Raw genomic sequence first — 20,649 nt, forward strand, 5'->3', positions numbered from 1 at the left:
GAGGCGGGACAGGGGCAGGGCTATGTTTCGCTAAATAGCCCCGCCCCCGTCCCGGCTCTCCCCATTGCAAATAGTACAGAGGGGCGGAGAGGGGGTGGAGAGGAGACAGAGAAGGGGCGGGAGCTCAGTTCCTGCTCCTGGCTCTTCCATCCTCCCCCCCTGCAGATGAGGATGACGTATATTGGCTCGGCGTGAAAACCGAACCGATATACATCGTGTGAATCCAGCCTAACGCTGTAAAAAAAAAATCTATGGCAGAATTGTTGCGTTTTCTCTCCCTGCTATCATAAAAAAAAAAATTTAAGTTTTACAATATAGTCAAATGTACCCAAAAGTGGCACTGATAAAAACTATAGTTCGCCACGCAAAAAACAAGCCCTTATACAGCCGCGTCGACGTAAAAATAAAAAAGTTATGGCTTTTGATAAATGGAGAAGAAAATCCGGCAAAAATCATTGCGTTCTTAAAGGGGTTGTCCCGCGCCGAAACGGGTTTTTTTTTTTTTCAACCCCCCCCCCCGGTCGGCGCGAGACAACCCCCGATGCAGGGAGGTAAAGAAAGCTTACCGGAGCGCTTACCTTAATCCCCGCGCTCCGGTGACTTCAATACTTACCGCTGAAGATGGCCGCCGGGATCCTCTGTCTCCGTGGACCGCAGCTCTTCTGTGCGGTCCATTGCCGATTCCAGCCTCCTGATTGGCTGGAATCGGCACGTGACGGGGCGGAGCTACACGGAGCCTGCATTCTGCACGAGCGGCTCCATAGAAGACTGCAGAAGACCCGGACTGCGCAAGCGCGGCTAATTTGGCCATCGGAGGGCGAAAATTAGTCGGCACCATGGAGATGAGGACGCCAGCAACGGAGCAGGTAAGTATAAAACTTTTTATAACTTCTGTATGGCTCATAATTAATGCACAATGTATATTACAAAGTGCATTAATATGGCCATACAGAAGTGTATAGACCCACTTGCTGCCGCGGGACAACCCCTTTAAGCCCAAAATAGGCCATGTCATGAAGGGGTTATTATTTCCACCCACGCATGATGCACCTATTATATGAGAAGGCCCATGCTTCTTCATATATTAGGCACATCTTGACTGCTCCGTGCAGCTACACAGAAATGTAGGCCTGTTCTGATTTAGTGTAGATTTTTGGTATAATTTGTATCACTTTCCGTATTAAATTTACACAATTGTGCTGGTTCGGGGCAGCCATGCTACCTCCCGACAAACATCACCCCCTTTTTAGCAGCTAAAAAGTTGCAAAAGTTTTTTTGCATGCAGGCCTTGAGCTAAATTGTGGGACTTTTTTATCACTAGAAATTGGCAAAAAAAGTTTAGGAAATTTCACCAATGTGTCTAGCTACCCCTCTTTTTTCAGTGGATGCGTTGATGCAGGATCCATGTTACACGTCTTGTGGATGTGCACTAGAGTAGTTCAATTTTTAGAGAATTTATGGAATCATAAATAGTGTTTTCAATATTATCCTCTGCCATAATCCCTGAGTTGCCCTTCTGTACCATGAAATTCTGACAGTCTCCCATAGCTAATTTTGTCTCCTTAACTTTCTAGCTTTAGTGTCCAAGCAAATTATCACCCATTCTTAAAAAAGGTGAAATGTCCCACTTCAAGAATTTAAATCTAGAATGGATGGGTTTCTTATAAATAAGAAGGTAACTGGCAACCATGGATTGACTACACACATCATTAGTTGCCCTCATGGATCCGATCCATGAGGGCAGCTGAATATTTAACTTTTTAAAACTTTTTATTTACTTTTATGCGATCGGCGTTATCCATTGAATATTGCTGATCGCATTGCTGGGGGAAGGAGGCTCCCCGCGGCTGCCCCATGACGACTCCCTGTTGTCAGCTTTTTCCGGGAACCAACAGCATGGAACTGTCATGTCCAGAGCCTGCAGGGCTTTAATCCTCAGTGGATGCATGTTTTTACATCCCTGAGGATTAAAGGCCACTTAGCTAGGGCGTAAAAAGGCAATGGGGCCGTCACTAAGGGGTTAAGGTAATCTGAAACATAACAGCTAGCGACTCATCGCTCATCACCCTGTTGGTAGCCATGTTTAAACTGAACGACTATCTTTTGAATTTGCTCTTTTGAGTCAATAGTCATCCCATGTAAAGGTACCTTTAAACAATCCCAGGAGTGATTGTACTTCAATTTGCAAGGTAGGAGCTAATTCAGAGGGAATTCACACCCTACACATAATGGCCAATTCACACGGCTATATTTCCTGTACATGTTTTTAATGGATTGAATATGGACAACACATAGACTCATTAATGTAAATTGCGCTATTCATATATGCATTTATTACGTGGACCAATTGTCAACGTAAGAAAAAAATTGCAGCGTGTCCTATTCCAGTCTGTATTCACAGACCAAAAAAAGTGACATCAATTTGACCTTTTTGCCTTTTTTTTTTTTGGCGCATGTAAAAAATAGATGACACGGATGGCACATGGACAGTGAAATATGTTTTGAATTTCACAGACTGAAATTGCATACGCCCGTGTGAATGAGCCCCAAGTCTCCAACATTATCTTCAGGCAAAGGTTACTGTCATGAAGCACACAACCTGTGCTTAGACTTTCTTTTCCTTTTGTGGCAAGAAGGCATGTAGAAGGCAAAAGTTGAAAAGACAGTAACACATTAAGCAGGTTGCAAATCTCGTGCTGGTGCTGGTAAGCGGGTGATACAGGGCAGGGAGGAACAGCACAGGAGAACTAAGAAATATGAGTACCTTATGGATGCAAGACCCTGGTCAACAGTAGAAGTTGTTTACACATATTCACTATCTAATCCAGGAGAGAAAATATACAGTATTTCTGCTTTTTATATGAATGTGGGCTGCACCTGTTATGCCAATTGAATGTTAATATATCGTTTCTTGCTGTTTAACATGTCTATGGAGTTTAGGGGTTGAGGGAATGACCCACTGTGTGCTGCTGTAGGACGTCGAAAAAACTCTTTATTCTGCCTAAAAACATACTCTCTCTCTGTATATCATATAACAATGGCATGAAAAAAATCTATATACATTTGGTGCTACTGTAATCTTACTGACTTGTACAATAAAGTTAGTCCTTCATTTTTCCTGCACAGTGACCACTGTAAAAATTACACCCAAAAATAGCAGAAGTACATTTGTTTTCCATTCAAAGCAACAAAAATTTGAAAGTTGTTCAATATAGTAAAAATGGCACAGTTCAATGTACAATACAATGTATTGATATAGCCCTCATACGCAAAAAAAAACAGTCCTCATACATCTATTTCAACCAAAAAATAATAGTTATGGCTCTTGAGGAGTGGGGATGAGAAAACAAAAATGACACAAAAGCTGACTCCTATGGGAGCCAGACGACAAAGGGAGGCGGAGCGCCATACTTGCGAATACTAGCAGCGCCGTGCACGCAGCGGCTATTTGTTCACACGATTTAACGCTCAGATAGCCGCAATGTTTCTCATCGCAGCTATCTGAGCGCTAAAATGACGCTCATGTGAACGAGGCCTAAGGGTTCATGCACACAGACTGGTAGAAAGCTGTGTCTGATTTTCTCGGGTACAACTCGGATCGGACAGAACATGGACATCCCGTCCATGTGGTGTCTGATGTGCGGGATATCGCACATTAACTTGTACTATTTTTGTTAGAGACTCAGACCAAGATAGGACGCACTGCAATTTATTGCAGTTTTGAAGTAAAGATGTGCGGATTTTACCAGATGCAGAATTCATGCCCCATAGGGATAATATTGTGATGCAGAAATGTCCACGGTAATTCTGTCCCACTTGAAAGGTCCCTTACAGTTTGAGTATGGTCATGACTAATCTGTATGTTTTCTTTCAGCAAACTATTAGGAGGGGGTATTGAAAGCATGGCAATAACAGAGACGTTTGGAGGTAATGATCTTTTTTTTCCAGTAAACGCATAATACATACTTTTCTACTAAAGTAGAACTGACTTGTTGTTCAGCACATTTTAAAACATCAGTTATTCTATAGTGTTTCAGCAAGGCTAGGTTATATCTGTGTGAATCATTTCCAGTTTTCTGTCACAGGAAAGAAATCTGACAATGATGGAGAACCAAATCCCTAATATGACAAACATCAATGGCCTCCAACGGACGCCACTGACATAATAATAATCTTTATTTGTATAGTGCCAACTTATTCCGCATATGGCCGTTTTTTACAAGGTCAAGAAAATCGGATGAGATTTGTGTGTTGTGAGACAAACAAATCTTGCGTGAATATGAACCCCATCCGGTCATACACATGATTTTATCTTGCATCTCACAGCACGTTCTATCTTTGCGCGTGCCCAGTATCACGCCACGTACTAGGTGCACACAGTGCAGTGCGAGGTCTCCCCATTAAAAATAATGAGAGACACTTCGTGATCCTCCGCCGCGATTGCTACTTCCCCGAAGTGATGCAAGGCGTTTTTAATATGTGATTCTCGGCTTGATATTGCACTCGTCAGTGTGAAGTAAGACTAAGGCCAGATTCACATGAACGTATGTGCATTTGTGCTGACTTTTTGCAGTATGTGTGTTGCGCATTTGTACGCTCAACTCTGTTTTTATACTGTACATCTTGTGTGCGCAAATTGTCCACATTTGCACCCGGAATAAAACACGCAACAATACTCGAAGCTGTTGAAATGGCCAATTAGTTTTCTGACTTCAAAGTGTTCTCTTTCCATGCGCAAAATAATAGTGCACACTTTTTTTTGCGACTGAAATGCACACGCAAAATACGCGCATCTAAACTATTTTCTTTGCATTCTGCGTGCAAATACACTGGTGTGAATTGTGCCTTAAGGACCTTTGACATCGGACAGAATATTTCTTGACAGCATTGCAGAATATGCTGTCTTAAAATATTCTGCACCAAAATCCACCAGGCTAACCAGATTGGTTAAATTCTGTTATTTTCAATTCCGCATCCTAATACCCGCGGTAGTGGTGCAGATCGGGGTGCTGAATATTCCGCTGAGAGGCTGTTGTACAATATTCTGTCCTGTATGAAAGGTCTTTAGGATGCTTCCACATAGTGCAGAATTATTCCACAGGACGCACCTAAATACGCAGAAAGTTCTGCATCAAAATCTGCATGTATACAGGTGGCCTATGGATCAGAAATCTGCAGCAACAGATTAAGCTGTGACTTTAGTTATGTCTGGCAGAACAATCCTGCACTGTGTGAAAACACCCTAAGTGTAGTTTCACACGGGCGAGAAACTCAAGCGACAGTCCGTAAAAAAAGCACAATGTGAAACCAAGGATTTACAATGGTTCTGTTCCCATCTGCGATCTTTTCACTGATGCGAATTCGGGGGATGCAATGTCCTATTTTTTACCTCCCATGTATTCCTATGGGGCCTTTTTTTTAATCACATTACAACGCTACAAATGCGCGTTGCGATGTGATGTTAACATTACATTGTCCTATTGACTTTTGCGATAAAAATCGTGTGATTTTGATCACCCAATTCTATCGTGGGCGGCAGCGATGCAAGATTATTGTCCATAAAAAACATCACTGACTCTTACAAATCAAACAGTGAATAAAGATGCAATTTTGCTGCAATTTTCTTACGGCAAAATCACGATCGTCCATGTGGAATTAGCCCTAAGAGGGTTGTCTAGATTTACAAAACACGGCTGCTTTTTCGCAAACACAATGCCACCCTTGTCTATCAGGTTGTGTTTGGTATTGCAGCTCACCTAGTAAAGTATCAAAAGTGAAAGAATTTGGAGAAAGCATATAACGTGTTCTTATACAGTATCAGAATGTCTTAGGCCCTTGCATCTTCCTCCCCCTCATGTTTCCCACAGTGTAGTTGTACATTCTGATTGGATAAGCTTCTCATTTACTGATAACAATATATGCCTTCTCCAAATTGTTTCTCTTTTGATACTTTACTAACATGTGAATTACCTTATCCTGGGACTAACCAATCCTGTATGGGCACAATAAATCAGAAGCGTACTGGCTTGATACAGAGCATTGTTTCAATCTGTTACCTTTCGTGCACAAAACTTCTGAATATCTAATTTTGCCCACGCAGTGAACGTAAGGGGATCTGTATTGGCTCCGATAACAATTGGCATGTGAAAATCCTCCTGCACTTGTTTGGCCTCATGCCCACGGCTGGATCAGATTCCGACTGCGAAATCTCGCAGCACAATCAGACCCAGCGCCCTCCAGAAACCCTATACTCACCTCTCTGGATCTGCCACGAGTGTCTCGTCCGGCGAGCTGGTGCGCATATGCAGTGCAGTGCATGACATGCCGCCGCTGGGTCGTGACGGGGATTCCCACTATACTTCCGCTGTGCTCACAGCTGAAGTATCGCAGGACAGAGTGCTTCCATTGGAAGCAGTCTGTGCGTTTTTCTGCACAAAATAGAACTTGATGCGATTCATTTAACACAGCATATCTATGGACATTATTGCTGCAGAATTTGGGGCGGTTGTCTGGCCGCGATATCCGCAGTGAGAATCCGTCTATGGGCATTGGGCCTTTCCTGGGTGCAGTGTATTACTATGGAGGAAGCTGAGTAACATGTATGAAAAGCCACTAAGGCCGCCTGCAGATGGCTGGGTCGGATCCGGCTGCGAGAATTCTTGCAGCGGGACCCGACCCGAGCACCTGCAGAGAGCACCGAGGACTCACCCGCTCCCGCAGCTCCGTCTCTTTCATGTGCCGGCTGCCAGGCAGAATTAGAGCATGCTGCGGTTTGTTTGCTGCGCGTGATTTCGCGCAGACAAACCGCGGTCGTCTGCATAGGATTGCGTGCTGTAATGCAATCCTATGCAGGCGTCCAGGGGCGGAAATTCTGCGGGGAATCCCGCCGCAGAATTTCCGCCCGTCTGCAGGCGGCCTAAGTCTGCAGACATCTTATGGAAGGTGTGCTCAGAACAGACAGAAACCTTGCTGAGTGCATTGTGTGGCTTCAATGAAAAAGAATCGATTGCTTTGGCAATAAACACTACATTAATAAGTGCAAAATAAACATATTTCATACACCTTTTAAAAAAAACTGTTCAAAAAGTGACCAACCCCTTTTAAGACTATAAGGGCTTATACACACGAGCTAAGCTGTCTCCCCCTTCCCTCCCCCTCGCCGGCTCACCTCCTCTCTCCCCTCCTCTGGCTGTTTACAATGGGAGGGGGCAGGACGGGGGTGGCGCTAAGCTCCTGCCCCCTTCTCACAGCCAGCAATGAGAGGAGACGGGGCAGACCTCCTCCCCCCTTTGCAAACAGCCGGAGGGGAGGAGAGAGAAGGGGGAGGGGGTTTAGCAGCTCCCTTCTCTGGCCGCTGACATTGGCTCCCATAGTCTGGCCAGGAAGATTATTCCAGGGCTATCTTTCCTGCCCGGTGTGATCTGATGCATTGGAATCCAATGCATCAGATGGTAGCGTAAGCCGGCCGTGAAAATGGCGGCTGATATATACGTTGGTGTGAATAAGCCGTAAACCTAGAGAACTATTTGCTGAAAGGCCTTGAAGAAGAGTATAGAAGATTTCTTCTCATGCTTCTCAATAAACATAGAAAGCACCAAAGGAAAAGAGCTTATGAAGTTGGCCAATCTCAGTATTCATCTGTTGGTGGAAGCATGTTAGGTTTAGATGATGTTAGTACGGACCTTTCAGGATTATTAGGTTTATTTTGGATGTGTCCATCCTCCACAGAAGCATTTCCTCTCCTCAATTCACCCAGCTCTGCAAATAAGCAATCTTGTTCTCTTCACAATCCCTCAGTTAAGTGATGTAGAGAATCTAAGGATCCCTTCACACAGGCGCAACTCTGGCTATGGAGACTCTGGACATAACCTAAATCTTTAGAACGTGATCTAGGGGTGTATTGATCATTCAAGAAGGTTATCATTTTAAAATTATGGAATACAGCTGAAGTATATTTCCAAAATCTCTAAAGTGGCTTACAAATGCACTGTTAGGAAAAATATTTCAGAAATACATTAAATTATACTATCATGTATACCAATGCAGCTGGTTTTTTTTTCTCTCCTATAAATATTTAGAATTCCGAACTGGGAAAACTCAGCTGTCTCACACACTTTGCGGTATGTTTTTTACATTAAAATAGTTCAAAATACACTGTTAAGGTGTGTGTGTGGTTTGTGTGTCTCTGTCTGTCGTAGTCTATCTATCTATCTATCTATCTGTGTCTCAGTCGTGTGTATGTGTGTATGTGTGTGTGTGTGTGTGTGTGTATGTATGTGTCTGTCTCAAAAAATAAAAAAATACACTGTTAAAAAAGCATTAAAGCAACAATTAAGCATCACTTACAGCAATTAAAGGGCTTTCCAAGCACATATGTTCTACATAAAATGTAAAACCTGACATAAATTAATCGGCTTATGCTCGCCTCTTGCTGCTTTTGCTGTGTCTCGTTATGGCACTTGGTCCTACTTGCAGTGTTTGTTTACAGGCTGCAGTCCCGCCCTGTTTACGGAACTTAGGCACTGCAGCCAATGACAGAGCTCCGTGCCCGATCCCTGTGGTATGTCAATGATTGCAGTGCCTGTCATGTTTCTCAGGCTGGGGAAGCTTGTAAACATCATAAGAGAGACCGGGACACAGTGGGAGGGGGAAGAGGTGAGTATACGTCTATCTGTATTTTATGTTCACACATGGCATTTTTGTTACAGTTTGCAATAGCAGAAAACTGTAATTAAAAAATTGCATCAAAACACAGTATCAGGATTTTAAAAATGCGTGTGCTTTTCAAAAAACACCCACTTTTTTTTTTTTTTTTTTTAAACCGCATGTGGTTTTTTGATAGCAGAGGAGCCATAGTTAAAACTGCAACAAACACGCCATGTGCAAATGTAACATTAAGTTTCAGGGATATCAATCTGTCCAGTTAGAAATCACTTTCACCTAGGGCAAAAGAAAGTGGCAATGGGTGTGCTATAGAGACAACAGCAAGCCAACCCCCAAAAAGGGAATGGTTTTTCAAATGATGGCCACAGACAATTACTCTCTTAGGATGCCTACCCACTACCATTACTTTTTCACTGCGAAATGCGCAGCGTGTTTTTTTCCAGGTGTCTATGGGACTTGTTAATGTTAAAATCGCAACGCAGCAAAATCGCAATTTACTGCGAAATCGCGATTTTGCCGCGTTGCCATTTTAACATTAACAAGTCCCATAGACACTTGAAGAAAAAAAATGCTGTGAATTTCGCAGTGAAAAAGAACTGTTGTGGGTAGGCATCCTTAGCCGGGTTTAAAAAACCACGCGCGGTTTTTGTAAAAAGAAAAAAAACAAAAAGAAAAAACCAAAGCCTGTATTGTTGAAAACCATGTGCAGTTTTTAACAATACATGTGGATTTAAAAATAAAGCTGTTTTTGTAAACTATGCAGTTTCTTGATGTGGCTTTTAATTACTTTCATTGACTCTAGACTCAAACACCTCATAGAAATGAAAATAAGAAACATAAGACAGTTCCCACTTATAATATGTGAGAAATAAAGATCAGGACTTGTGTGGAATAATGTTTCATCCACTTTCCCTCTTTGAGTAGAGGGAATATGTTTAAGAGCATCCAACCATTCGATGCTCAACACGCGTATGCTGTCCTCTCATGCAACCACCAAAACTGTGGTCGTCTTCTTGTGCATCAGGAATCTCGCATGCGTGGACATATCTCCTTGCTGGATGGGAGCACACACAGTGAGTGCATATGCGACCACTGATTGCCAAAGATTAGGGCCATGTATCTATCATTCATAAGCTACAGTTGCAGCACAGCATAAGTGCCAGTAGCGTTACTAACAGTTGACCATTATCAGTAACGTTACTGACACTTATTACTAACATTACTGACAAAAGAGCATTGTCAGTAATGTTACAGTTGTATATAACGTTACTGACACTTGTTAGGGAGGGTATTGTTTCTCCTTAAGGGCGCCCACCCACTGGCGTTTGCGATTTTCGTGCGTGAAAAACGCAGCGTTTTCGCGGCGTTTTTCGCGGCGTTTTCGCGGCTTTTCCATTAATGTCCATTGACTTTCATGGGTGCATTAGGAGAAAAATAAGGACACATATGCAACTGACAGTTCCTATGTTAAAAAACGCAACGCAACGCAAAACGCCAGTGGACAGGAGTACATTCAATTCTAATTGCTCTGCAGAAAAAACGCAAAACGCAAAGAAAAAAAAATCGCCAGTGGGTGGGTGCCCTAAGGACTGCAGCTAGAAGATGTGTGAGGAGACTTAAGGCCCATTTAGACGGGACGAATGTCGGGCAAACAATGCCCAACACTTGTTCCCGCATACACTCGCTCTCCCTCACCCCTCTCCATGGACTTAACATAGCGACCGTTCAATACTGAACGGCTGCTATTTACAGTGAACAATCAGCTCATCGTCCATCGTTTATGCAGCATTGCACAGCTGCTATGTTAAGTCAATGGAGAGGAGCGGGGGGAAAGCAAGGAGAGAAATCTCCAGCCTCCCCGCTGTGAACCAGCGACACAAGCTCCTGTGCAGCAGCACGAGATTAAGTATGTGGGGGGGAAGAGTATTGGGCATCGTTTGCCCGACATTTGTCCTGTCTAAATGAAGCCGTATAAGGCCATTCTCCTCTGGGAAATATGCAAATGGTGAGCTCGAACGATACCTCTCCACCTATGCAAGTTAATGTTAGGGTTTTTAGACAAGTCTTGTAACAATGACTGGGAATTGTAAGCCTTCTAGGTGCTCTCCTTAAGGAGAAACGATACCCTTCCTGACCCACATCTTTAGGCCTCTCACTAACCAAGCCAGAAACCTACAGCACACTGATAAGGGGCAAACACCCCGAAACAGCTATATATGTATTGTTTCTGGCTTTGGCTTACAATTCCCAGTCATTGTTAGGGTACCTGCACACTTGCGAGAAAATCGCATGTTTTTTGAGCGATGCAAAAGTGAGTGAAACGCAGAATTATGAAACCAATGATTTTCAATTGTTTCCTTTACATTTACGATGTTTTCACTCATGCAATGTGGGGTGAAAAAAATTTGGGGCATGCCCTATCTTTCTGCGTTTTGCTTTATGCTTTTTTTTATCTCCCATGTTTCCCTATGGAGCCTCCTTTTTATTGCATTGCAAATCATGAACTTGCGATGCGATTTTTGCATTAGAAAGTCCTATTGACTTTCACGCTAAAAAATCACTGCAAAATTGCGCAAGAAAATTTGAAGCGACAGTGATGGTTTTTCTCACTGCAAAATCACGATCGGAAATGTGAAATAGCCCTTACAAGACTTGTCTAAAAAGAATTACAATGGCTTGCAGGAATACTGCCTTCCAGTAGGTGGTGCTGCAGAGGTATGGTTCCATATTTTTATTTGCATATTTCCCAGAGGAGCATGGATGGCCTCACAAGTCTCACCTTCTAGGTGCTCTCCTTAAGGAGAAAGGATTCCTTTCTTGACCCAGGGGTAGGAGCTGCACACAGGCAGTGCAGCTAATCTACATAGCAAAGTAAACAGACATGCTCCTCACATCCAGAGTATAAACATTAATAAGTGTCTCTTCTGGGATCAGAGGAGACAGGAAAAACTCAGTAGACTTGTCAGATGTGCAGAGATATGGGGACATGTTTTGGCCATATGTGTGTTTCAGCTGTAATATGCATCCAACACCCACTAGCAATGGTGTGGGTTCAGCTCCAGGGCTGCTGCCATTGCTATGCCATAAATGTACGTATTAGCTGCTCATGAGAATAAGGGAGATGGAATAAATCCTCCACAGTGCCACCTATTGAAAGGCAGCATTCCTAGGTGGCACTGTGGAGGATTTATTCCATCTCCCTTATTTGCATATTACCCAGAAGAGCGTGCGTGGCCATTTGAGTCTCCTCACTTAGTTTATAGTTGCTCTCCCTAAGGAGAAAAGAGCGTTTCTGACCCCTGCTCATGAGAGAAACTGTGGCTTGTTTAACTAATATAGCAGACATATATTATGTGAAACAAACTTACCACTAAGCATTCTGTAATGTACTAATATATTCTTTGATACCCTTAGTGACTGCCCAGCTTTCTGGACACAATGGATACTCTGGAGGGAAGGTCATATTTGTGGACACCGAGAACACATTGAATCCTTTGTAGCAGTGAAAATTATTTTTGTATAGTTTATAAATTATATGTAGTAGTGTTATATATGGGGCCTCATGCATTAAAACAAAATCACTTATACTCCTTCTTTCATTATCAAACCTGCTCAGGCAAAATGAGGGCCGTAATCCGAGTGGTTACTATAATGACACTTTTTGTTAGAACCACTTTTTTTTTGGGGGGGGGGGGGGGGGCGGGGTGGAGGTTTGCAAAAAGGTGGGTTTATTTCTCAAATGGCTTTGTGTTTACTCAGGTAATTGTTTCCAAATACATTTCTTTCCAGGTATTCATGAAATTGATAAATGCCATAATGGTTGTGTTTTATGAAGGTGGTGCAACCCATAGGAAGAGTTATGTAGATATGAGATTTTTATTAAATTAATTTTGCGATTTAGGGCTAATACCCACGGACAGATTTCTGCTGCATTTCCCGCAGCGTAAATCCGCAGCTATTAGATTTTATTGGGCCTAAGGCTCCCTGTCCACGGGAGCCGCCGCCCGAGAGCAGGAGCTGGCAGACGAATCTCCGCGGTCAGCCTATCTGACAGACACGCTGACCGCGGGGAATCACAGGAATTCGCAGCATGCTGTGAATTGTCGACCGCGAGCAGAGAATCGCAATGATTCTCTGCTCGTGGACATGGGGACGGCGCTTTCCATAGCAACGCTATGGAAAGCTTCAGACGGCATGATTCGCCGAAGATTTACCGCCGGTGAAATTACGCCCGTGGACAGGGGGCCTAATAGCTTTCTTGCTGCCAATGCTCACATGTGGAATTCTGCTGCGGTAAAAAAATTGCGGCATGTTCTATTTCACCGTGGAATTCCGCAGCGGGAGGTCTCCATTAATAAAACTGGATGATTGTTTGTGCGAGGTCAGACCAGTGATACACACAGTAGAAATAGTAGCAGTACACGCCTCAAATTCATAGACCTCCATGCAACATTTTTGTAAATTTTGCACATATCACAAATGCATCACAGCACCATTGCAAGTGAAAACCTTTAGGATAACTTTTGCAGTTTTTTAACAACTAACCCCTGATAGGATCACACAGCTGTTTAGCATAAATGCAGATTTGTAAACCCATTCAATATCTTGAATCATTCTCTTTTATATTTTATTACTATTTTTACATTTGGAAACCTTTTTAATATATATAGTAAAAATTTGCCAGAAAAATTGTTTAGGTCTATATAAAAAGGTAGGTAAGGCTGTGATCACACCCGCATTATTTTATCCGTTTTCAATAGATCATTTTCTCTCTTCACAAATAAAAAAAAGGATCTCAAACTGAAGCGAATATATTAGGGATTGTCTGGGGTCGGACGCTTGGGATCCCTGCTGACCAGGTGATTGCTGGGCTCACTGTCAGTATGGACAGCACTGGAAGCAGATAGTGCTGTCCATATTGCAGCAGCGCGGTTTGAATGCAGGCACAGCTTCACTTGAATGCAATACGTGCTATATCTGCAGTACCAACCCAGACCACTGCAATGCTGACAGTGCTATCTGCTTCCAGCAATGTCCGCACTGACAAAAGACGCGGCGATTAGCAGATCAGTGGGGATCCCGAGCATTGGACTTCACTGATCAACTATTGATTACCTATCCTGAGTACAGGTCATAAGTACTTCAAAGTCCCGGATAATCCCTGTAAAAGCCTACAGCAAAATTACTAAAATTAGTGTTTTTGTAAAAGAGACTGTGTGACACCAGCCTATGGCTGAAATCGCTATTTGGTATGATAAGAATAATAATCTTTTAGAGATGCTTGTTCCTTAACAATGTGTTCAGCCGCCCAGATCGTCTTCGAGACATAGCTGATCGATTTGGAGTGGATCATGACGCAATGCTGGACAATGTGTTATATGCCCGAGCTTATACAAGTAAGAGAATTTTACTGTATTAAAACGCAATTCCAGTTAGGATGTAAACACACGTGTGTCCGAGTCCATCAATACGATAAGTAAAAAAGTGTGAAAAAGTGTTACTGTTATAAGATGTCTAAGGCCTCATGTCCACTAGCTAAGTGGAATTGCGGATTCCGCAGCGGTTCTTGCCCATAGGGAATCATTTAAAAAGAATTGCGTTTTTAACGCGCGGGAGAAAAAACGCAGCATGCTCCATTCTGCCGCGGATTCCGCGCGGATCGGCAACATTTCTATCGCATTGATAGCAATGTGTGCGGATATCCGCATGCAAAAAAAATACCATTTAAATCAAATCCACGGCAGATTCTGCACGGATTGTATTTTTCAAGTGGACATGAGGTCTTAGGCTTTGTTCACACCGGTGTTAGAGGTGCATATTTACTATGATTGTCACATATAGGGTTTTTCCAAGAAAAGGAGTAAAATGATGAGGACTTGCACCCTCTACACCCCGCAGATGCTGCAGTCATTGCTGGCCATGTAATCTAAATGTTTTTACAGAAAAAAATGTAAAACTTTTTTTCCCCTGCACAAGGCTTTAAATATTGAAAAAAATAAAATAAAGGGACAAAAAAGAACCTAGACCGGAATAAAGAAAAAAGTTTTAATAAATCGAATCGTATATAATTCAAAATGGTACCAATAAAATCTACAAGTTGTCCTACAAAAAGCAGGCCTGATACAGTTCTGTCGACTGAAAAATAAAAATACTTTGATCCTGGAAAGTGACGCCACACAAAGTATTTTTGTGTTTGTTTTTTTTTAAATATCTGTATTGCTCAAAATTGGTAAAACAGAATAAAACCTCTTTAAATTTGGTGTTGTCATAATCGTAATGACTCGTAGGATAATTATACCACATCGTGAATACCATAAAAATACAGCAAAAAAAAAGAGTGGTCATATAGTTTTTTTTCTATTGCCCCTGCTAAAAAAATAACAATAAAAGGCTACATTTTATGTGCCCAAAATTGGTTCCTATAAAAATTAGAACTCCTGTCGCAAAATACAAGATGTCCTGCAGCTACATTGATGAAAAAATAAAAAAAAAAGATATGACTTCTGGAATACTAAAGGGAATACGATGTAGGCTAACTTTACATAGGCGAATGCGACATGGGGCCGTGAATCCTTCCCCCATATCACGCTCTCCACCATGTAAAAGCCCCGAGCATGCAGGGCATTCCTGTGGATCGTGTGGATCCAGTGGATCGTGGAGGTCTCCCGTTGTTTTCAATGGGAGATCCCGCATCGAGTGTTCTTTGCATGTGTTACGATGTGAGAGCACACAGCATGATGGAACATGCTATGATTTGTTTCTCGCATAGCATCGCGTCGCTGTGCCATGCAGGGAAACATTGTTCTATTTAAAAGAATGGGGTTCATATTTGTGCATCTCGCAACGCACAAATCTTGCGCGATTTTAGTGCCTGTGTGAAGCCGTCTGCCCCTTAAGGTTACAATTTGTTATTGCAATAAGAGGTTAAAAATGAACATAAGGTGACGAAGTTCTGCATCAAGTACATTTGCATGAGATATCAATTCAAAATCTACAATAAAAAATAACATTTTCTGCACGACTGCATGTTGCGTAACAATTACACCCATGTGAAAGATTCCTAATAAAAACTGCACCAAAAAAACTCACTGCATGTGTCACTTATGTGCAAATTTTGCAGCAGATGTCATGTTCGGTTTTTTTTTTTTGGTTTTTTTTAATGATTAGAGAATGGGTGTAAGAGTAGGGTTAATCACTGTGTTGAATCTCATGAAAGCGCACACAGCCATGGTGACTAGAGATGAGCGAGCACCCAAATGCTCGTGTCCGCGTTATTCGAGTTGAGTTTTTTTGTAAAATTTCGAAAGCTCTACTCGAGTAACGAACCCCATTGACAACAATGGGAGACTCGAGCATTTTTGTATGTGGGACCCTGGGTCCCGAGCTTTTTTTTTTTAATTCTAGGTTCGTCTCCCCCTCCCCTCACCCTCCCCCTCTCCCCCTCTCCCTCCTATGAGCCTTTGCAATCTTGACTTGGTGTAGGAAAACAAAATGTGCCTCAATATGTTGATAAGTAATGTTAAATTTGTACTTCTCCTAAATAGTTAAAAAAATAAATAAACTAACGTTTTTCCAATGTGCGTCCAGAATTAAGTAAACAGGTGGAAATATATATCTTATCAAAAATTTGTACAGTATGTTTGCACATATTTGAGATATTACAGTTGAAAATGTAAAAAAGAAATAATTCTAAGTTTTCCCAATTTTGACATTTTTTTAATAAATAAACACAAATTCTATCGATTTATTTTTACCACCCAAATGAAGTACAATTTGGCTTGGTCATTAACGTGCAAACAGGTTTGGTCACTAAGGGGTTAAACTAGCATTGGACTGTCCGATGGGTAGTTCTCATTTATCAGCTGTCTGTTACTTTGTGCTGTTGGGGCCTGTTGTTCTATGGGTTTCCAGGAGCACACTGTCACGTAGGCAAGGGGAGGTTCAGATTGTGGAGTGATTGGTACCCAACTTTCTGGGACTCTGAATGTTAACCGGACAAGCAACCATCACCTCCGGCCACAATTCTACAGCACTCCACCTAGCCCTGTGCTCAATATCGCTGCCACCACCAACGTTCATGGGCGTTGTTCCCCAATGCTAATTGCCCACAATTATGTCTTAAGAGATATGGTTTTGTGTTAACAAGGGCCAGGTTCACTAATTATTTAAAAGTTTCCAAATTACATGTTTGAGTGAAGTTCCTTTGATAAAATTGGCTCCAAAAATATAGCAGGTCTGGTGGTGGCCAGTTCCAATGTGGGGAGGAGAAATCACTGGGTTGTGAAGGCTGTTCCTGTCCTTATCTTGTATTGTAAATAGATCCTTCTCTGGTTTAGCAAGGCTGTACATTACAGGCCCTCTGTGGAGTTGTGACAGGCTTTTTAAAGTCTGCTTGTCCACTTGCTTCAAAGCCTCCTTCAGCACTCTGCTTTACTAGATGCTGAAAATCATTTAACCCTTCCACTTACAAACTACACAGCAGTGTTTCAAAACCACGTGGGACCAAGGTAGCTGCGCCATACCTTACACATACCTTCTCAGGTGTGGGTTAATTCTGCTGTCTGGGTGTGGAGTTTCACCAGTCAGCCAATCCCCACTGGTCTGCTGCACATAAATATTAGCTCCTCTGGCTAGAGGAGGCTGGTTTACTCATTCCCTCTTGTGTTTGCTTTTGTGTTTGTTGATTGTTGGGTGTAAGCTGTGATGTGTTCTGTGTGTGTGCTGGGTGCCAGACATGTGGTGTGAACAATCCTGTCCTCTTTTGTATGCATTCCTTGCTTCGTTGGTATGAACGGTCTTCTGTTCTGCTTGGGTAGTTTGCCATCTAGGGCAAGTTTGGTCCTCAGGTTCCAGCATGAGGCCGTCCCTATCGGGACGATCGCCCTGCTTACAGGCAGGTTTCATGGGGTAAGTTGTCTTGTGAGAGTAGGGAGCCGCGAGACAATGAGGCCCTTGAAGCAATCTTAAATATCTTGGCCAAAATACGAACTAATACCTCGTACATACTGTAGGAATTACATCTGTGTATTCGTGCAGGTATGCCAGGTCAGTGTTTTGGGTGTTTGTCAGTCTTAGTGTTATGCCTGTCCGTGAGTCCTGTTCACTGTTTCCAAGTTCCATTTGAGTTCCCGAGTTCATGTAAGAAGTGGACGTAACACTGTCCTAGCGCTCTCCCTTACTCTTCTGCATTTTCATGGGGGGTTTTTTCAAAAATAATTTCTACATTTTGTAATTAAAGATATTAATTCTTAAGTGGGTGTCATATAACTCCATTGTATGTTTTGATTTCTTGACTTCCACAATAATTAAGCGAGTATTTAGCAGCTAGGTGTTACTAGTCAAATGCACATGGTTAGCTAATTGATCATGGCTGCATGCATAACAGCATAGTGATAAACATGCTGAATTTAGCTGTTTATTGCTTATACTGATTGGTTGAACAGTTTTGGAAAACTTACATTTGAAAGTGTACATTACGGGCCAAGGAGAGATTGGTGCCGCTAATTAATATTCATACATTCACTGTTCTCTCCCATCATCCCTGATTGTAGGTAATTCCATATAACCTAACAATCAGAGGAATGGGATGGGGGAAGGCAGGAGAGAGGTAGAACAATATTAAAAGGTGTCTTCTGGTTGTAAACTATTAATGGACGATCCTCGGTATAATTCATTAATAGTAGGTTTGTGGGGGTCTGTTCCCCTGGATCCCTGCTGATCAGCTGTTCACCAGGCTCGTGCACTTGTATACTGAACTGAATTCTGCAGGAAGCGCACAGCATTGTTTTTACTGTAGTGGCTAGACTTGGTTTTGTAAAGTTCCCACTGAAATGAATGGGAAAATTGCTTGCAATTCCAAGCCTGGCCACTGCAGTAAAAATGGAGCTGTTTGCTTCCTACAGAAATAATCTGAGGCAATAGACCCCCACCAATGTTGCTGAATTATCCTGAGGATAGGACATCAGGAGTGTACAATTGGAAAACCCCTTTAATGCTGTACTATTCTTCCTATCAAACCTACCAGAACTGATGGTAGTTAAAATAACCTAAGTCTTTCTGACCTGCCAAGAAAAACAGGATACTATACTAGGGTAAAAAAGAAACTTGAATTGAGTCATGGTTGGACCATTTAGCATCTTTGTTTTATAGAACCAGAAAGGTTCTAGAGATAGTATTGTAGTGTACAGTGATATTCAATGTACACTATGGTGCAACAAAAGAAGTAAAATTGCTAGGCAATAGTTTCTATTTTTTTAATACCATTGTTTTTTCCACAGGTGAACATCAGACAGAGCTGTTGGATTATGTAGCAGCTAAATTTCATGAAGAAGCTGGAGTTTTTAAGCTTTTGGTAAACATTAAGTTTCACTTTGTATCTAGCGATTTGCTTTAGAATGGTTTCACACAGGTGTATTAGGGGCTCCTTTATGATGCTGTGAGTGTGATGTATTCATGAGAAGGGCACTTCCCCCGCCCCAGGTGAGTGATTGACAGGCTTTAGACAGTTTACCTGAAACGAAAGCTACTCTCACACATGCACCTTTTACTGTGATTGCCGTGGCGTTTTAAACACCACAGTAATCACGGTAGAAGACTCCCATTGATTTCAATGGGGCCTTGCACACCTGCGCTCAAAATAGGATAGGGCTGAAATCTCTGGAATTGATTTAACCCTTTTATGGCCTTGACACACCAAAATAAAATTTCACCTTTTACAATGCTGCATTTTAAACGTGAGTGTTTTTTAATTTCTAGTCTACTAGAACATTTTTTGTAAGTATAATTAAAGCTGAGATCTTTCATTTGTAGATCTTAAAAGGAATGTGTGATCAGAAAATAATCTATTATATAAATCACATTTTTGTGTTAATAAAAAAGTTGGCAAACATATAAGTCGTATCTTTTCTTGTGCGTAGTATTAACGCATGACAATCCCAACACTGAAAAAGAAACCATTGAAATCAATGGTTAAGTTTCGTCCCGTTATGCGGCCGTGATTTTCACGGCTGCATAACGGGACAAAAACATGCCTGTGTATTTAAGCCCTAACTTTGAGTATCTATACCCAATCCCTGCAAAATGACTTCAGCACATATCACAGAGTGCCTAGAACAGTCTACCCTACAAGTTGTTATAGTAATAATATATGCATTCTATTATATGCACATATATAGCTATGTAATTTCTATGATTGTTTCTCAAATCAGCTTAGGCTAATACGCTATGTATAGCCTAATAATATATGTGTTCCTTCGTAGTAAATAGCAGCAGCTAACTGGTTAACTTGTTCATATTATACACTAGACTGTATTAGATTCTTGTATTTACCTCCCACAGGCCTTTCTCACAAGCAGTGCTACATTCTGATAAGAGAGCACTCTGGGGCCCTCACCTTCACATTTTTAGGATAATGAACACAGTATAAGTTTTGTTTCTTAAGCCCCATTTACACATGACGAATTTCGGGCAAACGATGCCCGACACTCGTCCTTGTGTTTCCTTGCTCCCATGCTCCTGCACAGGAGCTAGCAGAGCAGGCTGGTTCACGAAGTGGCCAGCAGGGGGGTGGGGCAGTGCAGGAGATTTCTCTCCTCTCGCTCCCCCGCCCCCCTCCATTCACATAATACAGTGGCCGTTCACTACTGAACAGCGGCTGTTTAAACTGCATGGTGAGCAATGAGCTTTATGCAGCATAAATTAGGAACAGACAGTGATGTCAGAGGGATATGAGTTTTTCCCATAACAAAGTCAATGGGTCAGCTCCTGTCCATTGTGTGAATGGCCCATAAAACCTGCTGTGAAGCATCTCTAAATGCTGTTAAATGCAGCTCAGGCAAGATGGCCACCCCATAGTCATTTAATAAAAAATTCCACAATCAGAAAATTAAAACAGATTAGAAAAGATGTAGTATATTTCGCTATCTAGTTTTAATTATTAAACAATTTGTTGATATTGTCCCTTTTAATTAAAGAAATATAGAGAGA

General features: G+C 42.0%; 1 protein-coding gene across 1 annotated transcript in view; it reads left to right on the plus strand.

The window, feature by feature from the left end:
• DMC1 (DNA meiotic recombinase 1) overlaps positions 1-20,649 on the plus strand; it is a 66,632-nt gene that overhangs the window by 28,227 nt on the left and 17,756 nt on the right. The window contains exons 6-10 of the mRNA XM_066594578.1: positions 3,875-3,927; positions 8,079-8,120; positions 12,079-12,151; positions 13,969-14,060; positions 18,942-19,015. Coding sequence (XP_066450675.1) covers positions 3,875-3,927; positions 8,079-8,120; positions 12,079-12,151; positions 13,969-14,060; positions 18,942-19,015 — 334 coding nt within the window. The remainder of the gene's footprint in view (positions 1-3,874; positions 3,928-8,078; positions 8,121-12,078; positions 12,152-13,968; positions 14,061-18,941; positions 19,016-20,649) is intronic.

The sequence above is a fragment of the Eleutherodactylus coqui genome, chromosome 3, assembly GCF_035609145.1.
Source record: "Eleutherodactylus coqui strain aEleCoq1 chromosome 3, aEleCoq1.hap1, whole genome shotgun sequence".
NCBI lineage: Eukaryota > Metazoa > Chordata > Amphibia > Anura > Eleutherodactylidae > Eleutherodactylus > Eleutherodactylus coqui.